This window comes from Rhinoraja longicauda, chromosome 4 (genome assembly GCF_053455715.1).
Source record: "Rhinoraja longicauda isolate Sanriku21f chromosome 4, sRhiLon1.1, whole genome shotgun sequence".
Classification (NCBI taxonomy): domain Eukaryota; kingdom Metazoa; phylum Chordata; class Chondrichthyes; order Rajiformes; family Arhynchobatidae; genus Rhinoraja; species Rhinoraja longicauda.
The window spans coordinates 9,508,798-9,529,971 of record NC_135956.1 but is presented as its reverse complement, the minus strand read 5'-3'; the positions used below and the strand labels follow the sequence as shown (position 1 = coordinate 9,529,971).

At 41.1% G+C, this 21,174-nt stretch overlaps 1 protein-coding gene across 1 annotated transcript in view; it reads right to left on the bottom strand.

The window, feature by feature from the left end:
- arf1 (ADP-ribosylation factor 1) overlaps positions 1-21,174 on the bottom strand; it is a 40,641-nt gene that overhangs the window by 17,164 nt on the left and 2,303 nt on the right. Inside the window, exon 2 of the mRNA XM_078397148.1 lies at positions 4,194-4,374. Within this exon, the coding sequence (XP_078253274.1) occupies positions 4,194-4,341 (148 nt within the window). The 5' untranslated portion in view covers positions 4,342-4,374. The remainder of the gene's footprint in view (positions 1-4,193; positions 4,375-21,174) is intronic.

Genomic DNA, 21,174 nt, shown 5'->3' with positions numbered 1-21,174 from the left:
AATCTGGCCAGCTCCTGCCTCATGCCTCTATAATCCCCGTTGCTATACAGTAATACTGACACTTCCGATTTTCCCTTCTCCCTCTTAATTTGTAGATTAAAACTTATCATTTTATGATCACTGCCTCCTAATGGCTGTTTTACCTTGAGTTCCTTTATCAAATCAGGTTCATTACACAACACTAAATCCAGAATTGCCTTCTCCCTGGTAGGCTCCAGTACACGCTGTTCTAAGAATCCATCTCGGAGGCACTCCACAAACTCCCTTTCCTGGGGCCCAATACCAACCTGATTTTCCCAGTCTACCTGCATGTTGAAATCTCCCATAACCACCGTAGCATTACATTTGCGACATGCCAATTATAACTCTTGATTCTTCTCGGGTCTGGAGAAGGGTCTCGACCCGAAACGTCACCCATTCCTTCTCTCCCGAGATGCTGCCTGACCTGCTGAGTTACTCGAGCATTTTGTGAATAAATCGATTTGTACCAGCATCTGCAGTTATTTTCTTATATTAACTCTTGATTCAACTTGCACCCTATGTCCAGGCTGCTGTTTGGGGGCCTGTAGATAACTCCCATTCGGGTCTTTTTACCCTTACAATTCCTCAGTTCTATCCATACTGATTCTACATCTCCTGATTCTACGTCACCCCTTGCAAGAGTTCCCTCCGCAGCTCCCTGGTCAACTTGTCCCTTCCCACCTAAACCACTCCCTCCCCAGGTACTTTTCCCTGCAACCGCAGGAGATGCAACACCTGTCCCTTTACCTCCCCCCTCGACTCCGTCCACGGACACCACCAGTCTTTTCAGATGAGGCAGAGGTTCATTAGCACCTCCTCCAACCTCATCTACTGTATCTGCTGTTCCAGGTGTGGACTCCTGTATATCGGTGAGACCAAGCGCAGACTCGGCAATCGTTTCGCTGAACACCTCTGCTCAGTCCGCCGAAACCTACCTGATCTCCAGGTTGCTGAGCACTTTAACTCCCCCTCCCATTCCCACACTGACCTTTCTGTCCTTGGCCTCCTCCATTGTCCAATGAATGAGGCCCAGGGCAAATTGGAGGAACAGCACTTCATATTTCCTCTCTCTCCATCCCCTCCCCCTTCCCAGTTCTCTCACCGGTCTTACTATCTCCGATTACATTTTATCTGTTTGCCTTGTTGTTCCCTTCACCCAACTAACAATGATTTATTCTATTTTTTTCCTTGATCGCCATTCCTTTTGTCCTGTTTTCATATCTTATACTTCCTTATCTATACAATTCCTTATTTACGTGCCTCCCGCTCGCCTGGCATCAGTCTGAATAAGGGCCTCGACCCGAAACCACACCCATTCCGTCTCTCCAAAGATGCTGCCTGTCCCGCTGAGTTACTCCAGCATTTTGTGTCTATCTTCGATTTAAACCAGCATCTGCAAATGTTTCCTACACCTCCTTTATATATATATATATTTTTTGCCCATCTGAGATCATCATCTACCTTTGCTTAGATTTCAATACGATCCTCTGATGCAAAATAGCCATGCTCTACCTCAGCCACACCCTCTACCCCAGGTGCATATACATTTTGATCAGCCCCATATAGAATTTTGTCCTGTACACATCCAAACATAATATTTTGCGATTTCCTTTCATCCTTGATGTCAGTCTGTTCAAATGCATTCTTAAATAAAATTCTCCTTCAAACTTTGTAATCACTTTTGTTTCTGCTGCAGTTTACACCCTTTGGGTATCCCGTCAGCTCTGCCTTCATCTCTGCACCCAGCACAGTTTTAAGGATATACTTGAAGTACGCCACCTTGAAGGCCTTCCACTACCCATCATGTTTTGCCCGTCAAGCGACAATTCCAATTTTCATGAGTTAGATCCATTTCCATCTTATAAAAACCACCCATCTGCAATTATTTTAAGCTTGGTGTTGTCTATGTCCTTTCCCATAGCTATTTCTAAACTTTATATCATGTTTTATTTCCAAGATATTGTCCCACTTCTATTTCCTCATCTTGCCCTGACTCATTTCCCCCAAACTGAAGTCAGCAACTCATCCTGCATCATACCAAACGTACTGATAAAGAAAGCACTCACAGTGCACAGCAATAGGCCCTGTGTTTTGAATGTCCCTCCAATCCCTGCACATCGGTGTGCCTATGAAAAGCCTGTTAAATGCCACTATCGTATCTGCATCCACTACCACCAAATCTGGCAGCACGTTTCAAGTACCCACCACCCTCTGTGTAAAAAAGAACATGCCCCCAACATCTCTTTTAAACTTTGCCCCTCTCAGCTTAGAAAGTTATGGTTTTAAACTATGTCTTTGATATTTCCACCCTGGGTGAAAGGTGCTGACTGCCTACCCTATCTTTCCTCTCAAGTTTATATACTTCTATTAGGTCTCCACTCAACCTCTGGCGTTCCAGATAAAACAATCCAAATTTGTCCTAACTCTCATTGTTAATAACCCTTAATTCACTCATAAATATATTTCAGGAACACTTTTCCCTCTTTAATTGTTTGTACAGTTGAAGCCATCACTATGATTTTTGTATAACTTTAATTAAATTTACTCCTTAACATCCTCCCTACTGGTTGGTGGCCAATAAGGTACACCTTCAAATAAAATCAGACTATGTTGGAAATACTGGCAAGGCCAGCATTTGTGGTCATTCCTTGCAGAGGATCAATCCAAGAAGTTAACTGTTCCTCGATCCATAAATTCTGCATTACTTATGTTTAGTTCAGAGAAACAGCATGCAAACAAGCCATTCAGCCGAGTCCATGCTGACCATCGATCACCCATTCACACTAGATCTATGTTATTCCACTTTCTCATCCACTCCCATCACCAGGGACAATTTTACAGAGCCCAATTAACCTACAAACCCGCACAGCTTTGGGATGTTGGAGGAAACCAGAGCACCCAGAGGAAACCCAAGTGTTCAAAGAGAGAAAGTGCAAACTCCACACAGACTGCACCTGAGGTCAGGATCTAGCCAAGGTCTAGCTGAGAGGCAGCTGCATCAGTGCAGTCCTACGAATTTCTAGCATTTTGTGTTTTTAATTTAAAATGACCAGGATGTACAATTTTCAAATTTGCTAACTTGTAGCGACTTGGCAGATGAAATTTAATACTGATAAATGTGAAGTTATGCATTTTGGAAAAAAAAATCATAAAGAAAGTTATTTTCTAAATGGAGAGGAGCTGCGTGGTAATACAACACAAAGGGACCTGGGGGTACTAGTACAGGAATCACAAAAAGTTAGTATGCAGGTGCAGCAAGTGATTAGGAAGGCCAATGGAGTCTTAGCCTTTATTGCCAGGGGGATAGAGTATAAAAGAAGGGAGGTGTTGCTGCAGCTGTATACAGTATTGGTAAGACCGCATTTGGAATACTGTGTGCAGTTTTGGTGTCCATATTTAAGAAAGGATGTACTTGCTCTGGAGGCAGTGCAGAGAAGGTTTACACGGTTAATTCCAGGGATGAGGGGGTTGACATATGAGGAAAGGTTAAGTAGGTTGGGACTTTTCTCATTGGAGTTCACAAGAATGAGAGGCGATCTTATTGAAACGTATAAGATCGTGAGGGGCCTTGATCGGGTGGATGCGCTAAAGATGTTTCCGATGATCGGGGAGACCAGAACTAGGGGGCATAGTCTTAGAATAAGAGGGGGCTCTTTTAAAACTGAGATGAGGAGAAACTTCTTCACTCAGAGGGTGGTTAGTCTGTGGAATTCGCTGCCTCAGGGAGCTGTGGATGCAGGAACATTAAATAAATTAAAAACAGAAATAGATTGTTTTTTAATAGACAAGGGAATTAGGGGTCACGGGGAGCGGGCAGGGAAGTGGACATGAGCTACGGTTAGTATAGTAAGACCTGAGTAATCTCCTGGACAAGTTTCGATCGCCTAGCTTGGGGTCAGAGAAGAATTTCCCGGATTTTTTCCCCAAATTGGCCTGGGTTTTTATCCGGTTTTTCGCCTCTCCCAGGAGATCACACGGTTCTTTTGGGTGGGAAGAAGGGCGATAGTGGGAAGGGGGTTGGGGTAGGATCAACCATGATCGTATTGAATGGCGGAGCGGGCTCGAGGGGCCGGTTGGCCTACTCCTGCTTCTATTTTCTTGTGTTCTTGTGTATGTTTTCACATCTCCAATATATCACATCTCTAAGTGGCAAATTCAAATAACTCACTTACCTATAGTGGGAATAGTGGTTACAATTTCACCCAGTTTAAGTTTGTATAAAATGGTGGTCTTGCCAGCTGCATCCAAGCCCACCATCAGAATGCGCATTTCTTTTTTTCCGAACAGACTTCTGAACGTATTGCTAATATACGCCCCCATATTTGCAGTGCTTGATCAGATACAAATATTTATCTGAAAGAAAACAATAAAACATGTCAGATACCAAGTGCAGATAAAAAAAATCAAACTTGGCACAAAATAGATTTGCAATACCACTGTTTTGACACCACGTTTTTAGCTCTTATATATTCCGCGGTTAGGACATGTCAAGCAAGAACAAAGATGACTGTTTTTCTATTGCATTTCCTCCCAAAAAGTTGACCATGGCCAATGAAGATCCTGCCCACCATAGATTTCTCATGATTTGTATTCTTGAGTTAGCCCAGCACAATTATATTGAAGTAAACAAAATACCTTACTTTAGCTTGAACATAATTCATCACAATGCCCATAAATCCAATGGGCACCACCAGAGGAACTAAGGGACTGCACCATCAAGAGACTACCCACTGTGTGCACTGCGGACAGGTTTAAACTAAAACCAATTTCAGCCTGTCAGCAGAAATAAGAGCCACATCAAGGAATACATTTCAAGTGTATGCAAGATGTCAGCAGTGCTCTAATCATGGCCAGGAGCCCTGATTACATTTCCTATTTGCTGTTTATTCCTCCTCCTCAAATTTCACAGGTCTGGTGGCTTGGATAGGTGTCAAAACTCTTCTATCATTGAATTCTGAAGCTGTTAGGAAACAGCAGCCAGTCAGATAGGCCATTAATACAAACCAGAACCAAAAATTATTTGCATCCAAATTACAAACAATAAACAGACACAATCTTTGTCTGCAAAGATTGCAGGCTACCAGCTCAGTGCAGGAAATTACAAGATATACCGGGAAAGCTGACAAAACAGTCTCTTCTATAACACTTATATTGCTTTATCTTAGCAGTGTCCTTTTTGTGTGCGTTTTTGAGGACTGAAGTTACTGACGGTTTATTTTATGTTGTGCCTGTAAAGCTGCAGTAGATGAGAATTTCACTGTTTTGGTGCACATGACAAAGAGACATCGTGATACCTACCTCTCACTGCTCTTTCAGTGGCAATATTTATGTGGCTACTTTGGAGTTTGCAATTGGAGTTTGGAGTTTGCAATTATGTCTCGGAAACAGAAATGAATTTGCCACAGCCTGACTAATTGTGGTGACAGTGAGCAAAGAAATCTGACAATTTGCCTGAAGAGTTCTGACCCAAAACATCCACAGTTGCAGCCTGACCCGCTGAGACACTCCAGCACTGTGTATCTTTATTTGTAGATCAGCATCTTTATTTGTTTTGTTTCTTTATTTAATGTTTTAGAATAAATTGTTTTCTCAACTTATTAAAGGCAGTTCCCCAAATTACAATAAAGCAATTTTATTTTGTATTGCACATCATTAAAGATTACTTATAGTAATCTCATCCATTTGCACTCAAGCACGGTTTTGTGGATTGATATGAATCCCGTAATACATAAAGGTTTTATAAATTGTATTTTGTATTTTATAAACTTGTATATTTTGTAAATACTGTACTGCTTTACATTCCAATTCTGCCAGTTGGCTACACTCTCCTCTTGATAAACCACCATCTCCTCATCAAGTTGTCATGCATCCAACCCAATTCATCCTTCAGTTTAGTGATACAAGTGCAAGTTATTATCTTAGTTCATTAACTGATTTGCCCCAGTTATTGTAATTAACTGCAGATCCATGGACATGAGGAATTCACCCCTGTCTAAGACATAATTGAAAATTCTGAAGATACATTGCTGGGTGCTCTTTACTGTTCACGGACTAAATATTACATGCTTCAATGACATTCTAGTGGCAACACGATACATCAACACAAGAGCCCCTGGGATAGTATTTCCACGTCATCAGTGCATCAAATTTCCTTTGGGTCTTCATAAAGTATTCATTGATACCAAAACGTTTGCCTAGGATTATGGTAAAGAGATACAAGGGTGGGTTTTAGTAGTACAATCTTTTCCCGAGTTATGCATAGCACGAGGCAAATATTAATCGCTCCATATTGTTTGCCAAGTTTAGAAAGGCACATTTATAATCATTGAGATATCTTCAGCATGAAGGGAGTGGTAATTTTAAGAGGCTTCAATTCTGAAGCAATTACAAAATTGAGCCAGCACCGCCATTCAATGTGATCATTCACAATCAGTACCCCATTCCTGCCTTCTCTCCATACCCCCTGACTCCGCTATCATCAAGAGCTCTATCTAGCTCTCTCTTGAAAGCGTCCAGAGAATTGGCCTCCACTGCCTTCTGAGGCAGAGAATTTCACAGATTTACAACTCTCTGACTGAAAAAGTTTTTCCTTATCTCAGTTCTAAATGGCCGAGTCCAAGTTCTTAAACTGTGGCCCCTGGTTCTGGACTCCCCCAACATTGGGAACATGTTTCCTGCCTCTAACGTGTCCAATCCCTTAATAATCTTATATGGTTCAATAAGATCCCTTCTCATCCTTCTAAATTCCAGCCTAATCGCTCCAGTCTTTCAACATACGACAGTCCCGCCATTCCGGGAATTAACCTAGTGAACCTACGCTGCCTCAATAGCAAGAATTTCCTTCCTCAAATTTGGAGATCAAAACTGCACACAGTACTCCAGGTGCGGTTTCACTAGGGCCCTGTACAACTGCAGAAGGACCTCTTTGCTCCTATACTCAACTCCTCTTGTCATAAAGGGCAACATGCCATTAGCTTCACTGGCTGCTGTACTTGCATGCTAACTTTAAGTGACTGATGAACAAGGACACCCAGATCTCTTTGTACTTCCCCATTTCCTAACTTGACACCATTCAGATAATAATCTGCCTTCCTGTTTTTACCACCAAAGTGGATAACCACACATTTATCCACATTAAACTGCATCTGCCATGCATCTGCCCACTCACCCTGCATCCTCCTCACAGTTCACACTGCCACCCATCTTTGTGTCATCCGCAAATTTGCTAGTTATTTCTATCCCTTCTTCTAAGTCATTAATGTATATTGTAAATAGCTGCGGTCCCAGCACCGAGCCTTGCAGTACCCCACTGGTCACTGCCTGTCATTCTGAAAGGGACCCGTTAATCCCAACTCTTTGTTTCCTGTCTGCCAACCAATTTTCTATCCATGTCAGCACCCTACCCCAAATACCATGTGCTCTAATCTTACCCACTAATCTATGTGGGACCTTATCAAAGGCTTTCTGAAAGTCCAGGTACACTACATCCACTGGCTCTCCCATTTTCCATTTTCCTAGTTACACCCTCAATAAATTCCAGAAGATTAGTCAAACATGATTTCCCCTTCGTAAATCCATGCTGACTCGGAACAATCCTGTTACTGCTATCCAAATATTCTGCAATCTCTTCTTTTATAATTGACCAGCATCTTCCCCACCACTGATGTCAGGCTAACTGGTCTATAATTTCCCGTTTTCTCTCTCCCTCCTTTCTTAAAAAGTGGGATAACATTAGCTACCCTCCAATCCACAGGAACTGATCCTGAATCTATAGAACATTGGAAAATGATCACTCAGCTTGATCATTCATGATTTCTAGAGCCAATTCCTTAAGTACCCTGGGATGCAGACCATCAGGCGCTGGGGATTTATCAGCCTTCAGTCCCATCAGTCTACCCAACACCATTTCCTGCCTAATGTGAATTTCCTTCAGCTCCTCCGTTACCCATGGACCTCTGTCCACTAGTACATCTGGGAGATTGTTTGTGTCTTCCTTAGTGAAGACAGATCCAAAGTACCTGTTCAACTCGCCTGCCGTTTCCTTGTTTCCCATAATAAATTTACTTGCTTCTGTCTTCAAGGGACCCACATTTGTCTTGACCATTTTTCCCCTCTTCACATACCTAAAGAAGCTTTTACTATCCTCCTTTATATTTTTGGCTAGCTTACCTTCGCACCTCATCTTTTCTCCCCGTATTGGCTTTTTAGTTATCTTCTGTTGCTCTTTAAAAGAGTCCCAATCCTCTGAGTTCCCGCTCATCTTTGCCATGTTATACCTCTTCTCTTTTATTTTTATACAGTCCTTGACTTCCCTTGTCAGCCACGGTCGCCTCTTACTCCCCTTAGAATCTTTCTTCCTCTGGAATGAACTGATCCTGCACCTACTGTATTATTCCCAGAAATACCTGCCATTGTTCCACCATCTTCCCTGCTAGGGTATCTTTCCAGTCAACTCTGGACAGCTCCTCTCTCATGCCTCCATAGTCCCCCTTGCTCAACTGCACTACTGACTCTTCCGATTTTCCCTTCTCCCTCTCAAATTGTAGATTCAAACTTATCATATTATGATCACCACCTCCTAATGGCTCTTTAACCTTGAGTTCCCTTATCAAATCTGGTTCATTACACAACACTAAATTCAGAATTGCCTTCTCCCTGGTAGGCTCCAGTACAAGCTGCTCTAAGAATCCATCTCAGAGGCACCCTTTCTTGGGAAGCTGATTTTCCCAGTCTGCCTGCATGTTGAAATCTCCCATAACCACTGTAGCATTACCTTTGCGACATGCCAATTTTAACTCTTGTTCAACTTGCACCCTGTATCCAGCCTACTGTTTGGGGGCTTGTAGATAACTCCCATTAGGGGTCTTTTTACCCTTACAATTCCTCAGTTCTGTCCATACTGATTCTACATCTGATTCTACGTCACCCCTTGAAAGGGACTGAATATCATTCCTTACCAACAGAGTGACCCCACCCCCACTGCCCACCTGTCTGGCTTTTCCATAGGCCGTACATCCCTGAATATTCAGCTCCCAGCCCTGGTCCTTGCAGCCATGTCTCTGTAATTCCCACAACATCATACTTGCCAATATCTAACTGAGCCTCAAGCTCATCCACTTTATTTTTTATACTTAGCGCATTCAAATACAACACTTCAACTTCGGTATTCACCTCCCCTCTCACACTGGTCACTATTAGCCCCGGCCTTACTCTCTTAACCCTTCTCGAACTTTCCTTCCCATTAATTCGGGAGTCTTTTGCAACTTTTCCTGTAATCACTTCCCCCTTAACTCCATCTTTATATTCCCAATTTGTCAACCCCTCCCGCCCACTATTTAGTTTAAACCCACATGTGCAGCACTAGCAAACCTGCCTGCCAGAACGCTGGTCCCTCTCCAGTTAAGGTGTAACCCGTCCCTTTTGTACAGGTCACCCCTACCCCGGAAGGGACCCCAGTGGTCTAGAAATCTAAATCCCTGCTCCTTGCACCAGCCTCTCAGCCATACATTCATATCCCCTATCTCCCTATTCCTGCCCTCAACAGCACGAGGTACCGGAAGCAATCCAGAGATAACCACCCTAGAAGTCCTGCTCTTCAGTCTTCTTCCTAACTCCTTAAACTCATTTTTAACATGATCAGACATTTGAATATTGTACTTTAGCAGGCCCCACATTTAAAGCACCCGGAGACAGGAAATTGCAAGGTCTCTTAACCATAAACATGTATACAACAATTAGACAGTAGCTTCAGCAACTCTGGAGGAAACATGCAGATTTCTCACCTCCTCCTTTCCAACAACGAGCCAGTCCACCTTAACAAATATTGGTGGTGTGACAAATTCAAATATTTATCAATTGGGACAACCTCCATTTAAAAACCATATAATTTAATCTGGAGTGCCAGAATGTTATTAAAGCTGCAATCAATAGAAACAAGTCACACACTGCTGGAGGAACAACCAGAGGCGAGGGCTGTGCAGAAGTAGCAGAATGAAAAATCTTCAAGGGTGGTGTAAAGTTACTTGTGCTGCGAGTTCAAGCAGAGTATGATTAGGAACATCAGCATGACTGTGAGCTTCACGTGACCAAGGAACTTCACTGCACTTGTGTGTATGAGAATAAACTATTCAATCACAACAAGAGCTGAAGTAGGAGGGGCACATTTTTATTCCCAGAATGAGAACAGAGCAAGGAAGCTAATCCATTGGGAATACTTAAATATGAAATCTGTTAGCATCAATGGCTTTATTGAAAATGAAAGGCAAGCAGGAGCAGGGTCTTGACTGCAAAAGAGGAACAGACCCCAGATATTACCCCAGAAATAGCAACAAACGAGAATGCAAACTACTGGTGTAAATTTTTAAAAAAAATTAACATAGGGAAAAGGAATGCTATCTTTTCAAAATAAACTTGAGTTACATATATGAATAACATTGGAAGTATGCAATATAGTAGCTGAAACAAGAAAATTGGTATTGGATAATTGATTTCTGTTCAAGAGAGAGAATGCACATGATAGGAAAAGATTGTACTAAGAAATAATCTATATTGACTGTAGTTCTACAGATGCAACATTCAAACATAGTTGGATGCATAGTCAGATTGCATCACAGCTTGATTTGGCTCAGCTCAGCCTAAGACTGCAAGAAATTGTAAAGGGTTGTGGATGCAACTTAGGCCATCACACAAACCAGACTCCCACCATTGACTCCATCCACACTTCACACTGGCTTGGAAAAGCAGCCAACATAAAGTGCTGGAGAAACTCAGCGGGTCAGGCAGCATCTCTGGAGAACATTGGGTTTTGGGGTGGGACCCTTCTGCAGAGATTCTTAGCATTGAGAAATACTCAAACATAAGGCACACACACAATATAAATTAAGTATGAATGTCAAAAGGGGGAAAACCATTTCTAGATAAAGAGCAAATAAGCTTAAATGGGAAGCAAAGATATTTGAGGAAAAATGACAAAACTATTTAAAATTGAAATAGGAAGTTTACAAACCAAATATACGCGAAGAAAATATAAAGCAAAGTAATACTTGCTCTTATGGATCAGTAAACTAGAAGTTAAATAATTAATGAAGTGGAAGAGACTTATGGTAAAAGAAAGGATAATGGAGCAAAGAATTTGAATACTTTGTACTACATTTTCCTCAAATAATGGGAAGCAACCCATCTTCCCAGTAAATATGGATCATTGTTATTTGTACCAATTATACTAATATTATAACAGTGTTATTACTTAACTGTCTTTAAATATGTAAATTTCAGCAGAACACCAGATGGCCAAATTTCATTGTGTAGGAAGGAACTGCAGATGCTGATTTACACCGAAGATAGACACAAAATGCTGGAGCAACTCAGCGGGTCAGGCAGAAACTCGGGAGAAAAGGAATATGTGATGTTTTGGGTATGAAGGGTCTTGACCTGAACTTTGAAATGCTGCCTGACCCACTGTGTTACTGCAGCATTTTGTCTATCTTCAGTGCCAAATTTCATTGGTTTACAATAGATACAGTGCCCTCCATAATGTTTGGGACAAAGACCCATCATTTATTTATTTACCTCTGTACTCCACAATTTGAGATTTGAATAGAAAAAAAATCACATGTGGTTAAAGTGCACATTGTCAGATTATATTAAGGGGTATTTTTACACATTTTGGTTTCACTATGTAGAAATTATGGCTGTGTTAAAACATAGTTCCCGCCATTTCAGGGCACCATAATGCTTCACAGGTGTTTATAATTGCTCAGGTGTGTTTAAATGCCTCCTTCTTTTCAGTGAAGGTCGGGAGAACCAGCAGCGAGAACGACCGTTGGCTGGACTTGAAATGGCAGGCAGGTTAGTGCAGAGTGTTTCCTGTGGGATGTGGGCGGTCAGGGACGCCGATGGAGCTTCTGGAGACTACACCTGCAGGAATTGTGTCCAGGTACAGCTCCTGAGTGACCGTGTTGGGGACTGGAGAAGTAGCTGAATGACCTCAGGGCCATCTGGGACAACGAGAGCTTCCTGGACAGGACGTACAGTAATGATGTCACATCAATGATGCAGGAAGAGAGAAGGTGGGTGACTGGGAGTAAACGTGGAGAGCAGAAGACCCCAGTGGCTGTGCCTAATGAAAACAGGTACGCCCTCTTGGGAGCTGTTGGGGCAGAAGACGCTTCCAGTCCGAGCGGCGGACAGGTCAGTGGCTCCAATCTCGGCAATGAGACTTGTCCAGGGAGACCGCCGTCGGGCAGAGCCATAGTAGTGGGTGACTCCATTGTCCGAGGTGCGGACAGGAGATTCTGTGGCGGCAAGCGAGACTTGAGGATGGTCTGTTGCCTCCCTGGTGCCAGGGATAAAGATGTCATGGACTGACTTCGGAACATCCTCGAGAGGGAAGGTAAACAGCCAGAAGTAGTTGTGCATGTCGGCACGAACGACGTCGGGATGAAGTGGAAGGAGGTTCTGCCAAGTGAGTTTAGAGTTAGGAAGAAGACTGAAAACCAGGACTTCTAGGGTGGTTATCTCTGGATTGCTTCCTGTACCTCGTGCTAGTGAGGGCGGGAACAGGGAGATAGGGGATATGAATGTATGGCTGCGGGGCTGGTGCAGGGATTTAGATTTCTAGACCACTGGGATCTCTTCTGGGGTAGGGGTGACCTGTACAAAAGGGATGGGTTACGCCTTAACTGGAGAGGGACCAGCGCTGGTGCTACACGTGTGGGTTTAAACTAAATAGTGGGCGGGGGGGTTGACAAATTGGGAATATAAAGATGGAGTTAAGGGGGAAGTGATTACAGGAAAAGTTTAAAAGACTCCCGAATTAATGGGAAGGAAAGTTTGAGAAGGGATAAGAGACTACAGTCAGGGCCACTAGTGTGAGAGGTGGTGAATACCGAAGTTAAAGTGTTGTATTTGAATGCGCGAAGTATAAAAAATAAAGTGGATGAGCTTGAGGCTCAGTTAGATATTGGCAAGTATGATGTTGTAGGAATCACAGAGACATGGCTGCAGGAGGACCAGGGCTGGGAGCTGAATATTCAGTAGTATACGACCTATCAAAAAGACAGACAGGTGGCAGAGGGGATGGGGTTGCTGTTGGTAAGGAATGATATTCAGTCCCTTTCAAGGGGTGACATTGAATCAGTCGATAAGTTGATATGATAAGTTTGAATCTACAATTTGAGAGGGAGAAGGGAAAATCGGAAGTGTCAGTATTGCAGTTGAGCAAGGGGGACTATGGAGGCATGAGGGAGGAGCTGGCCAGAGTTGACTGGAAAGAAACCCTAGCAGGGAAGACGGTGGAACAACAATGGCAGGTATTTCTGTGAATAATACAGAACGTGCAGGATCAGTTCAATCCAAAGAGGAAGAAAGATTCGAAGGGGAGTAAGAGGCGACCGTGGCTGACAAGGGAAGTGAAGGACAGTATAAAAATAAAATAGTAGTATAACCTAGCAAAGATGAGCGGGAAGCAAAAGGATTAGTCTCTTTTAAAGAGCAACAGAAGATAACTAAAAAGCCAATACGGGGAGAAAAGATGAGGCACGAAGGTAAGCTAGCCAAGAATATAAATGAGAATAGTAAAATCTTCTTTAGGTATGTGAAGAGAAAAAAAATAGTTAAGACAAATGTGGGTCCCTTGAAGACAGAAGCAGGTGAATTTATTATGAGGAACAAAGAAATGGCAGACGAGTTGAACAGGTACTTTGGATCTGTCTTCACTAAGGACGACACAAACAATCTCCCAGATGTACTAGTGGACAGAGGTCCTAGGGTGACGGAGGAACTGAAGGAAATTCACATTAGGCAGGAAATGATGTTGGGTAGACTGATGGGACTGAAGGCTGATAAATCCCCAGGGCCTGATGGTCTGCATCCAAGGGTACTTAAGGAAGTGGCTCTAGAAATCGTGGATGCATTGGCGATCATTTTCCAATGTTCACCTCACCTTCTGTCTCCTTTCTCTGTTCATTTATTTATTTACTTATTTATCTATTTATTCATTTCCCTATGTTCTCAAAATCTCTGTAAAGCGTCTTTGAGTATATGAAAAGCGCTATATAAATAAAATGCATTATTATTATTATTATTATAGATTCGGGATCAGTTCCTGTGGATTGGAGGGTAGCAAATGTCATCGCACTTTTTAAGAAAGGAGGGAGAGAGAAATCGGGGAATTACAGACCAGTTAGCCTGACATCAGTGGTGGGGAAGATGCTGGAGTCATTTATTAAAGAGGTGATAATGGTGCATTTGGATAGCGGTAAAAGGATAAGTCCAAGTCAGCATGGATTTATGAAAGGGAAATCATGCTTGACTAATCTTCTGGAATCTTTTGCGGATGTGATAAGTAAAATCTCAAATTGTGGAGTACAGAGGCAAATAATTAAATGATGGGTCTTTGTCCCAAACATTATGGAGGGCACTGTATGTTACTGTTAGCCATGGAAAATCTTGGAATTTATCAGCAGAGATATTTGAAATTGTGAATTAAGACAATTTGCATGAAAAGTTGCATTTAGCCTAGTAATTTCATTATTTCCAACAGTGGACATAAACACTGCAAAAACATTGCATAAATTCAAGCACTATATTCAGTTACATCTAATTATTTGATATTGTATACCGTTCACATTTCCTTTATGTAAACTAGTTCTCATCCACAAATCTCGCCATGGTCTCAGATCAGAGGCAAATGGGACATCTTAATTGGCATAGCAAGTTGGGCCACAGGGCCAGTTTCCGTGCTGTATGGCTTTATCTGAAAAAATGTAGAAACAAGGAACTGCAGATGCCAGTTTACCAAGGAAAGACAAAATGCTTGAGTAACTCTGAAGGGTCCCGACCCAAAACGTCACCTACACATGTTCTCCGGGAATGCTACCTGACTAGCGCTGAGTTACTCCAACATTTAGTGTCCATCTGAAAGTTAACTAATATTCCCAGACAGCCAGAAACAAGCCACCATCCGAATGAGTGTCAATCAAAGAAATATCCAATTCAAGTCACAGGTTATGCGTAGTACAGAGACCAGGGATAAATGTCCATGCCCATCTTATTATCAGCAGTCTATCTCTAGAAGGCAAAATAATTTCTATTGACTTTGTATACTACCACATTCCACCATCTTAGACTTTTAGGTTTATTGTTGTCATGTGTACCAAGGTACAGTGAAAAGCTGATGATGGGAGATGAGGGAGGAGGTCAATGGATCTCCCAAGCCAGTTCTACCATTAAATAAGATCATAGCTAATCTGATTATAATATCAACTGACCATTCATGTTTTGGCATTGCCCATTGCTCGAGTTTGCAAAGCAGTAACATGATTTCTGTTGAAGAGGTAACCAATTGCCTGCCCATATCCATTAAACCATTATGGTGGAATGTACAAGCGTGCACATAATGCTGGCTGAAGAAGAGGAAGCAGAGTAAATTATGTGCTGCTCAGATTCAGGATGAGTACATAGTGTACACCAGTTAATGTTTAGTTTAATTTGCTTTACTTTGCCTTAAGTTACAGCATTAAAGCCAGAATCTGCATGAAATAGATTATCAGGCCGATGCCAGAGAAGGAAGTGTCTACCAGAGATGTGAGACCATAGAAAATGAGAAGCTCCAATCACTGGGTTATCTTCAAGTTAAGATTGAGTATGGAAACATGCCCTTTGGCACACCAGCTCACGCCAAGTAGTTCAAGCTAGTTCTATGTTATCCCACTTTCTCATCTATCCCCTAACACATTGGGGCAATGCTATAGAAGACAATTAAACTACAAACTAGCACGTCTTTGGGATGTGGGAGGAAACCAGAGCACCTGGAGGAAACCCTTGTGGTCACAGGGAGAACATGCAAACTCCACACAGACAGCACTGGAGTTCGGGATCAAAGGTGTGAGGCAGTAGCTCTACAAGTTGTGTTACAAAACTAGCCAAACACAACAAATTAAAATGGGTAATTCCTTGAAACCGAGGTAAATAAAATTATGCTGGAAGCAAAGAAAGAATAACTTTGATCACTTCCAATAGTTCACATCAAAAAATAGAAACAAGCAAAGAAACTACATTTCTAAGCCACCACTGGCAGGGTAAAGTACGTGGTCTGCTTCCATTTTGAAAACCTTGATTGTTCTACAAAGGCCAGTCAAGGAAATGATGCCTTCTCACAATTGGAAAGATATCAGCTGACTGCTCAAATGATATCCAGTTTTATTTCTTCCCATATAAATTTTAAATGTAACAATCCATAACCCCTCCTCACCCGGAGCCAGACATTGCATGAGCAAATATGAATGGATTCCTGATTGACTTGAAACACTATCTGACCAAGTATTTTTAGCATTTTGCTTTACTAAATGCTAAATCCTAGAGAAATTCGATTTCAAAAGACTGCAATAGACAGTGGAATACAAGACAAGTAATTTACAAAATCTATGGTAAGCTTATCATTCATTTATTCCATTCAGACACACTAACCCTTCTTGCTTATTCCCATAGCAAAAATATCACCCGTATCACAAATGCCTATAAAGGTAAATTAGACATCTAAATTATTTCAAGGGAAATACTCTTCCTATATTATTATTAAAAATTATTTTTTTAAAACAGAAAATGCTGCATCTGTGGAAAGAGAAAAGTTAACATTTCAGAATAAAAACCCGTCATCAGATTCTGTTGACATTGGACGCAGTCTGAAACTCTAACTCCCTGCCCACACAGATGCAACTTCATCTGCAGAATGTTGAGAAATTTCAGGGTTGTTTTACATATTTCCAGCATCTGCAGTTTGATCTTCAAAATGGAAAATATGCAGTAATCATGGTTTTACTGTCGCAAATGGGGATGGGGGGGGGGGGGGGGATGGGAAAAGAGAAGGGTCTGATATATCCCATCAAAAGGAGCACGGTGCAGTTCTCAAAAGTCCACAGCCCACAAGATGCAACAAACAGCCTGCATTCTAAACTTCCATTTGTTCAACCATTACCAAAAGGGCAATTGGTGAAGAACTCTGACTTGTATTAATGCCTTTTTAAAAACTGTTTATCATGCATGTGATTCTTGCACTTATTTGAAAGGAGACTGTCAAAGCATATTTTACTTGCAAACCATTACATTGTTCCCTTTTATAAAAGAGCGAGAAAAGAACAAAAGACTGGAGGTCGAAAGATATCAATTATAAATAAGGCAGAAACCTTTGGCTCACTCGTAACAGCACGTCAATTACATCATCTCCTGCTTTGGGAAGATAAATTTATTATGTAACATGGATGATACAAATATTAGGAAGGTGTAGTCAGCTAACACGTTACATCTCAAATTGGAATTAGACTATGAGAAACAGTTTAATGACAAACAGATTATATACACGGGAACCAGTTTGAGTTGTCAAAATCATTTTTTAAAAAAAGAAACTTAACGCAAGATTGGAAGTTGCAATCTGCTGTAAAGCTATCATGTTAAATTGTTGTTACTCCTTACCTTTGGATTCTGAAAGCCTACATTCAAACGTCCACTGCATTATTTATAATTAAGAAAAAATGCACATGGACATCCAAAATGAACTAGTAGTTGTGCACCAGTAGTACAACTATTACGAAGAGCTGAGGGGAGGGTGGAAAGAGGAAACTAAAATTCACCAGACCACTGAAAGAGCTTATTTTATGTTTAGCCAGAGTTTTTAGCACTGACATTTTAAGGTCTCAGTTGATACATTACCAGCTGGATCTTAACAAAGGGTTTCATTATGATTTTAATTTAATATCAGCAAATCTGTACACAAGCAATCTAGTTTTTAGAACGGGAATAGGATGAGTAAAATGATCAATGCAAAATTTGGAATATATTGAAATGGAAGTTAATGTTGTAAGATCCGATAACGATCCCATCGCACTACATAGTTTAGTTTTCCCAATATCCCAGTCAATATTCATCTGTCAATCAACATTAAAAATTTCTAGCAGTGATATTATTACTTGATCAACTGGTCCCGTAACTGCACTAGATCAGCAGCTGCAATTTCTCAATAACTAGACATAAATAATTCAGATTCAGACTACAGTAGTTTATTGTCGTTTACACCTTGCTGCGATGAAATTCCTTGTTCAAATGAAGTTCACAATGTAGGCACTACACATACAGTAATTATGAATTGATTTAATTGAATTGATTTGAAAGAAGCAGTATGGAAATAGGCCCATCGGCCCACCACGTTTTATGTTATCCTACTCTCTCTTCCACTCCCAACACACTAGGGACAATTTACAGAGAGCAATTAATTTATAAACCCACCTCTGGGATGTAGGAGGAAACCCACGCGGTCACACGAAGAATGTGCAAACTCCACACAGGCAGCACCTGAGGTCAGGATCGAACCCGCGTCTCTTGTCATATGAGGTGACAGCTCTACCAGCTGCGCCATCCCTCAACAATAAATACAGTGATGAATGCAAAACAGCAGATTTGGTACAAAATAGTAGTCAAAAATATTTTAAATGGACACTAAAGAAATAACTGAAAGATATGACACCTCTGGAAGTGGATGTGAAAGAGGTGATTGGTTCAAAAGCCTAGCACTATGTAGGCAATATGGGAATAATACGGAGCAATGGGACATACTGATCCTGCACTGGGCAGAGGAAGAATTCATCATGTGCTTTAATCCTGGTTTCAATACTCATCTGTGGAATTCTGCATAACAGAAAAATGTTGTTCGACCCATTGAACAAGTTAGCATGGACAAACAGCTATTCAATTAGTTGCACTTTCATACAGTTTTGCTTTTAGTAGATGGTTAATTCTATACTGGACATGCTTCCAACCAATCCTTCCATCAATTTTGAAGGCCAACATATTTCAATCTGCACCCATCTTATTTTACTCTGGTCTTTCATCTGGTTCTTATAAAATTCCATTCCTTTGGAAATCCATATGAAATCCAAAAGCAATTAATTTTCCAGCAACTGGCCACTTTATCAACCTGTTCACAAATATGCGCTTGTCTGTCTCAACAAACACCTTATAATAGTTGTACAATGTACGGTTGACTTGCAACCTAGTGATTAGGATGCAGCAGTCATTAGTGTAGCCAAGTTTGGATTCCTCATTAAGGAAGTCTAGGTCAAATGCACTAGGGCCCTTTCCCTTGCAAGAATGATAGTCTACAGAGGATATTTCCACGTGTGGAGAAATCAAAGTTTGCAAATCTAATATGAAAAAAAACCATTTAGAAAAGAATGGTTACAACTCAAAGTCACATGGCAATAGTTGAATCACATAAGATTATCGCAGAGTTTAAATATTTAAAGTGAACCGAGAAAAACATAAAGGAACAGGAAGTTCTGTGGATGAAACAAGATAAAATTAAGTCAAGTAAGGCGGGCTGCTGGTGAGCATAACATGAGATGGTACAAATTCCTACTATATTTATATTGGAAAATATCCAGGTAAACATATACTGAAATGCATTCTCCTTGACCCGAAGGTGGTATAATCACAGCAATGACCAGTTTACATTAACTATCCCATTGTTTCACTATATATTTGTATCTGTAATTGTAATGTGGCCGAAACCACATATTGTTAAAGGGATTGGAACAAGGTGCTAGTGGTGGAATATCTGGAGATTGGGGAATTCAGTGGATTCTTGGCTGAAAAAGTTCAAAATTTACATGAGGAATGTAATTATAACTGATTCCAATGTCACTGAGTACTATTTAAGAGCGAACCATTATAAAATTCCCACGCTAACTGCTAATATGCTGCTATTATCAATTTTTGGGGGGGGGGAGAATAAATACATTTTAAAAAAAGCAACAGGATTCGATTGACAAGCTGCAATTAGTGGAGGATCATTGCTTGGGTCACAAATGTTTACAACATATTTGGCTCAGGGAACCAAATGTAACAAAATTCCAAGTTTGCTGAGGACACAAATCCAAGTAGGAATGCAACGAGAAGTTAAGATGCAACATGGCAGTTAAGTGTACAATTGGAAACAAAATTCAGTAAATTGTAGTTTTTTAAAAAAAATGGCAAAAGACTGGAAAATACTATTCAAAGGGGACCCAAATGTGCTAATAAACAAATCACTGAAAGCAGCAAATACGTCATTGCAACAGGATTTGAGAGCTAGAATAGAATTGTTTCACTACAATTTTAAAGGGTCGTGGCAAGAGCATACCTGGAGTATGGTGTCAAATTTGGTATCCTCACTCCAAAAGAAGGATAGACCTGCCACAAAGTTTCTCAAAATGAAGGTTCTCCAAAGTGATGTCTGGAATAGTTGATCTGTCCTATAAAGAGATCGATTTGGCCTCCAAAGAATTTGATTTAATTGAAACATACAAAATTCTGAGAGGGATGAATGGCGCATACAGTGGAAGGTGCTTTTATTGGTAAGGCTACCCAAAACCTGGGGACCATATCGTCAAAGTAAGATGAAGACCATTTGTAGTAATTCAGCATGGAAAAGGCGCTCCATGGCAATTAAGATATCTTATCTACATTAGTCCCATTTGCCTGCATTTTACCCTCTAAACCTTTTCTATCCATAAGCCACGATTTCTGAGAAATACTCGATATATATTTTTTAATTTTCTAACACCAAATGCTATGAAAGCTGAAATTTAAAACTAAAACAGATATCCAAAATATTAAGAGGAATCAGTGACATTAAGATTCAAGGTGAAAGGGGCAAATTTGCAGGGCTAGTTTTTATTTTACACAGAGATTGGCAGAAGCCTGGAACACGGTGCCAGTGATGGTGATGGAGTCAGATACGACAGTGGCGTTTAAGAGGCTTTTACATGGGCACATGGATATGTAGGGAACGGTGGGATATGGATCAAGTGTAGAGGAGATTAGTTCAAGAGTCTTTAAATGTAACAACAGAACAATGAAATTCTACCTTTAGACTAGCCAGCGTGGACTGAACAGCCCATTCCTGTGCTGTACCATTCAATGTCAATGCTGAAAAGGTGGAACATTGGCCCCAATCTTATTGAATGGCAGAACAACTCCACCACCCCCCCCCCCCCCACATTCAGGTTCATTAATTTACGATGATTAGAAACGAATATCGGGTGGGAGGTGAAATTCTTTAATACCTAAAGCACCAAGCGTCAGGAGCACATTTTATTATAAAGCCACAGCAACCCCCTCTCT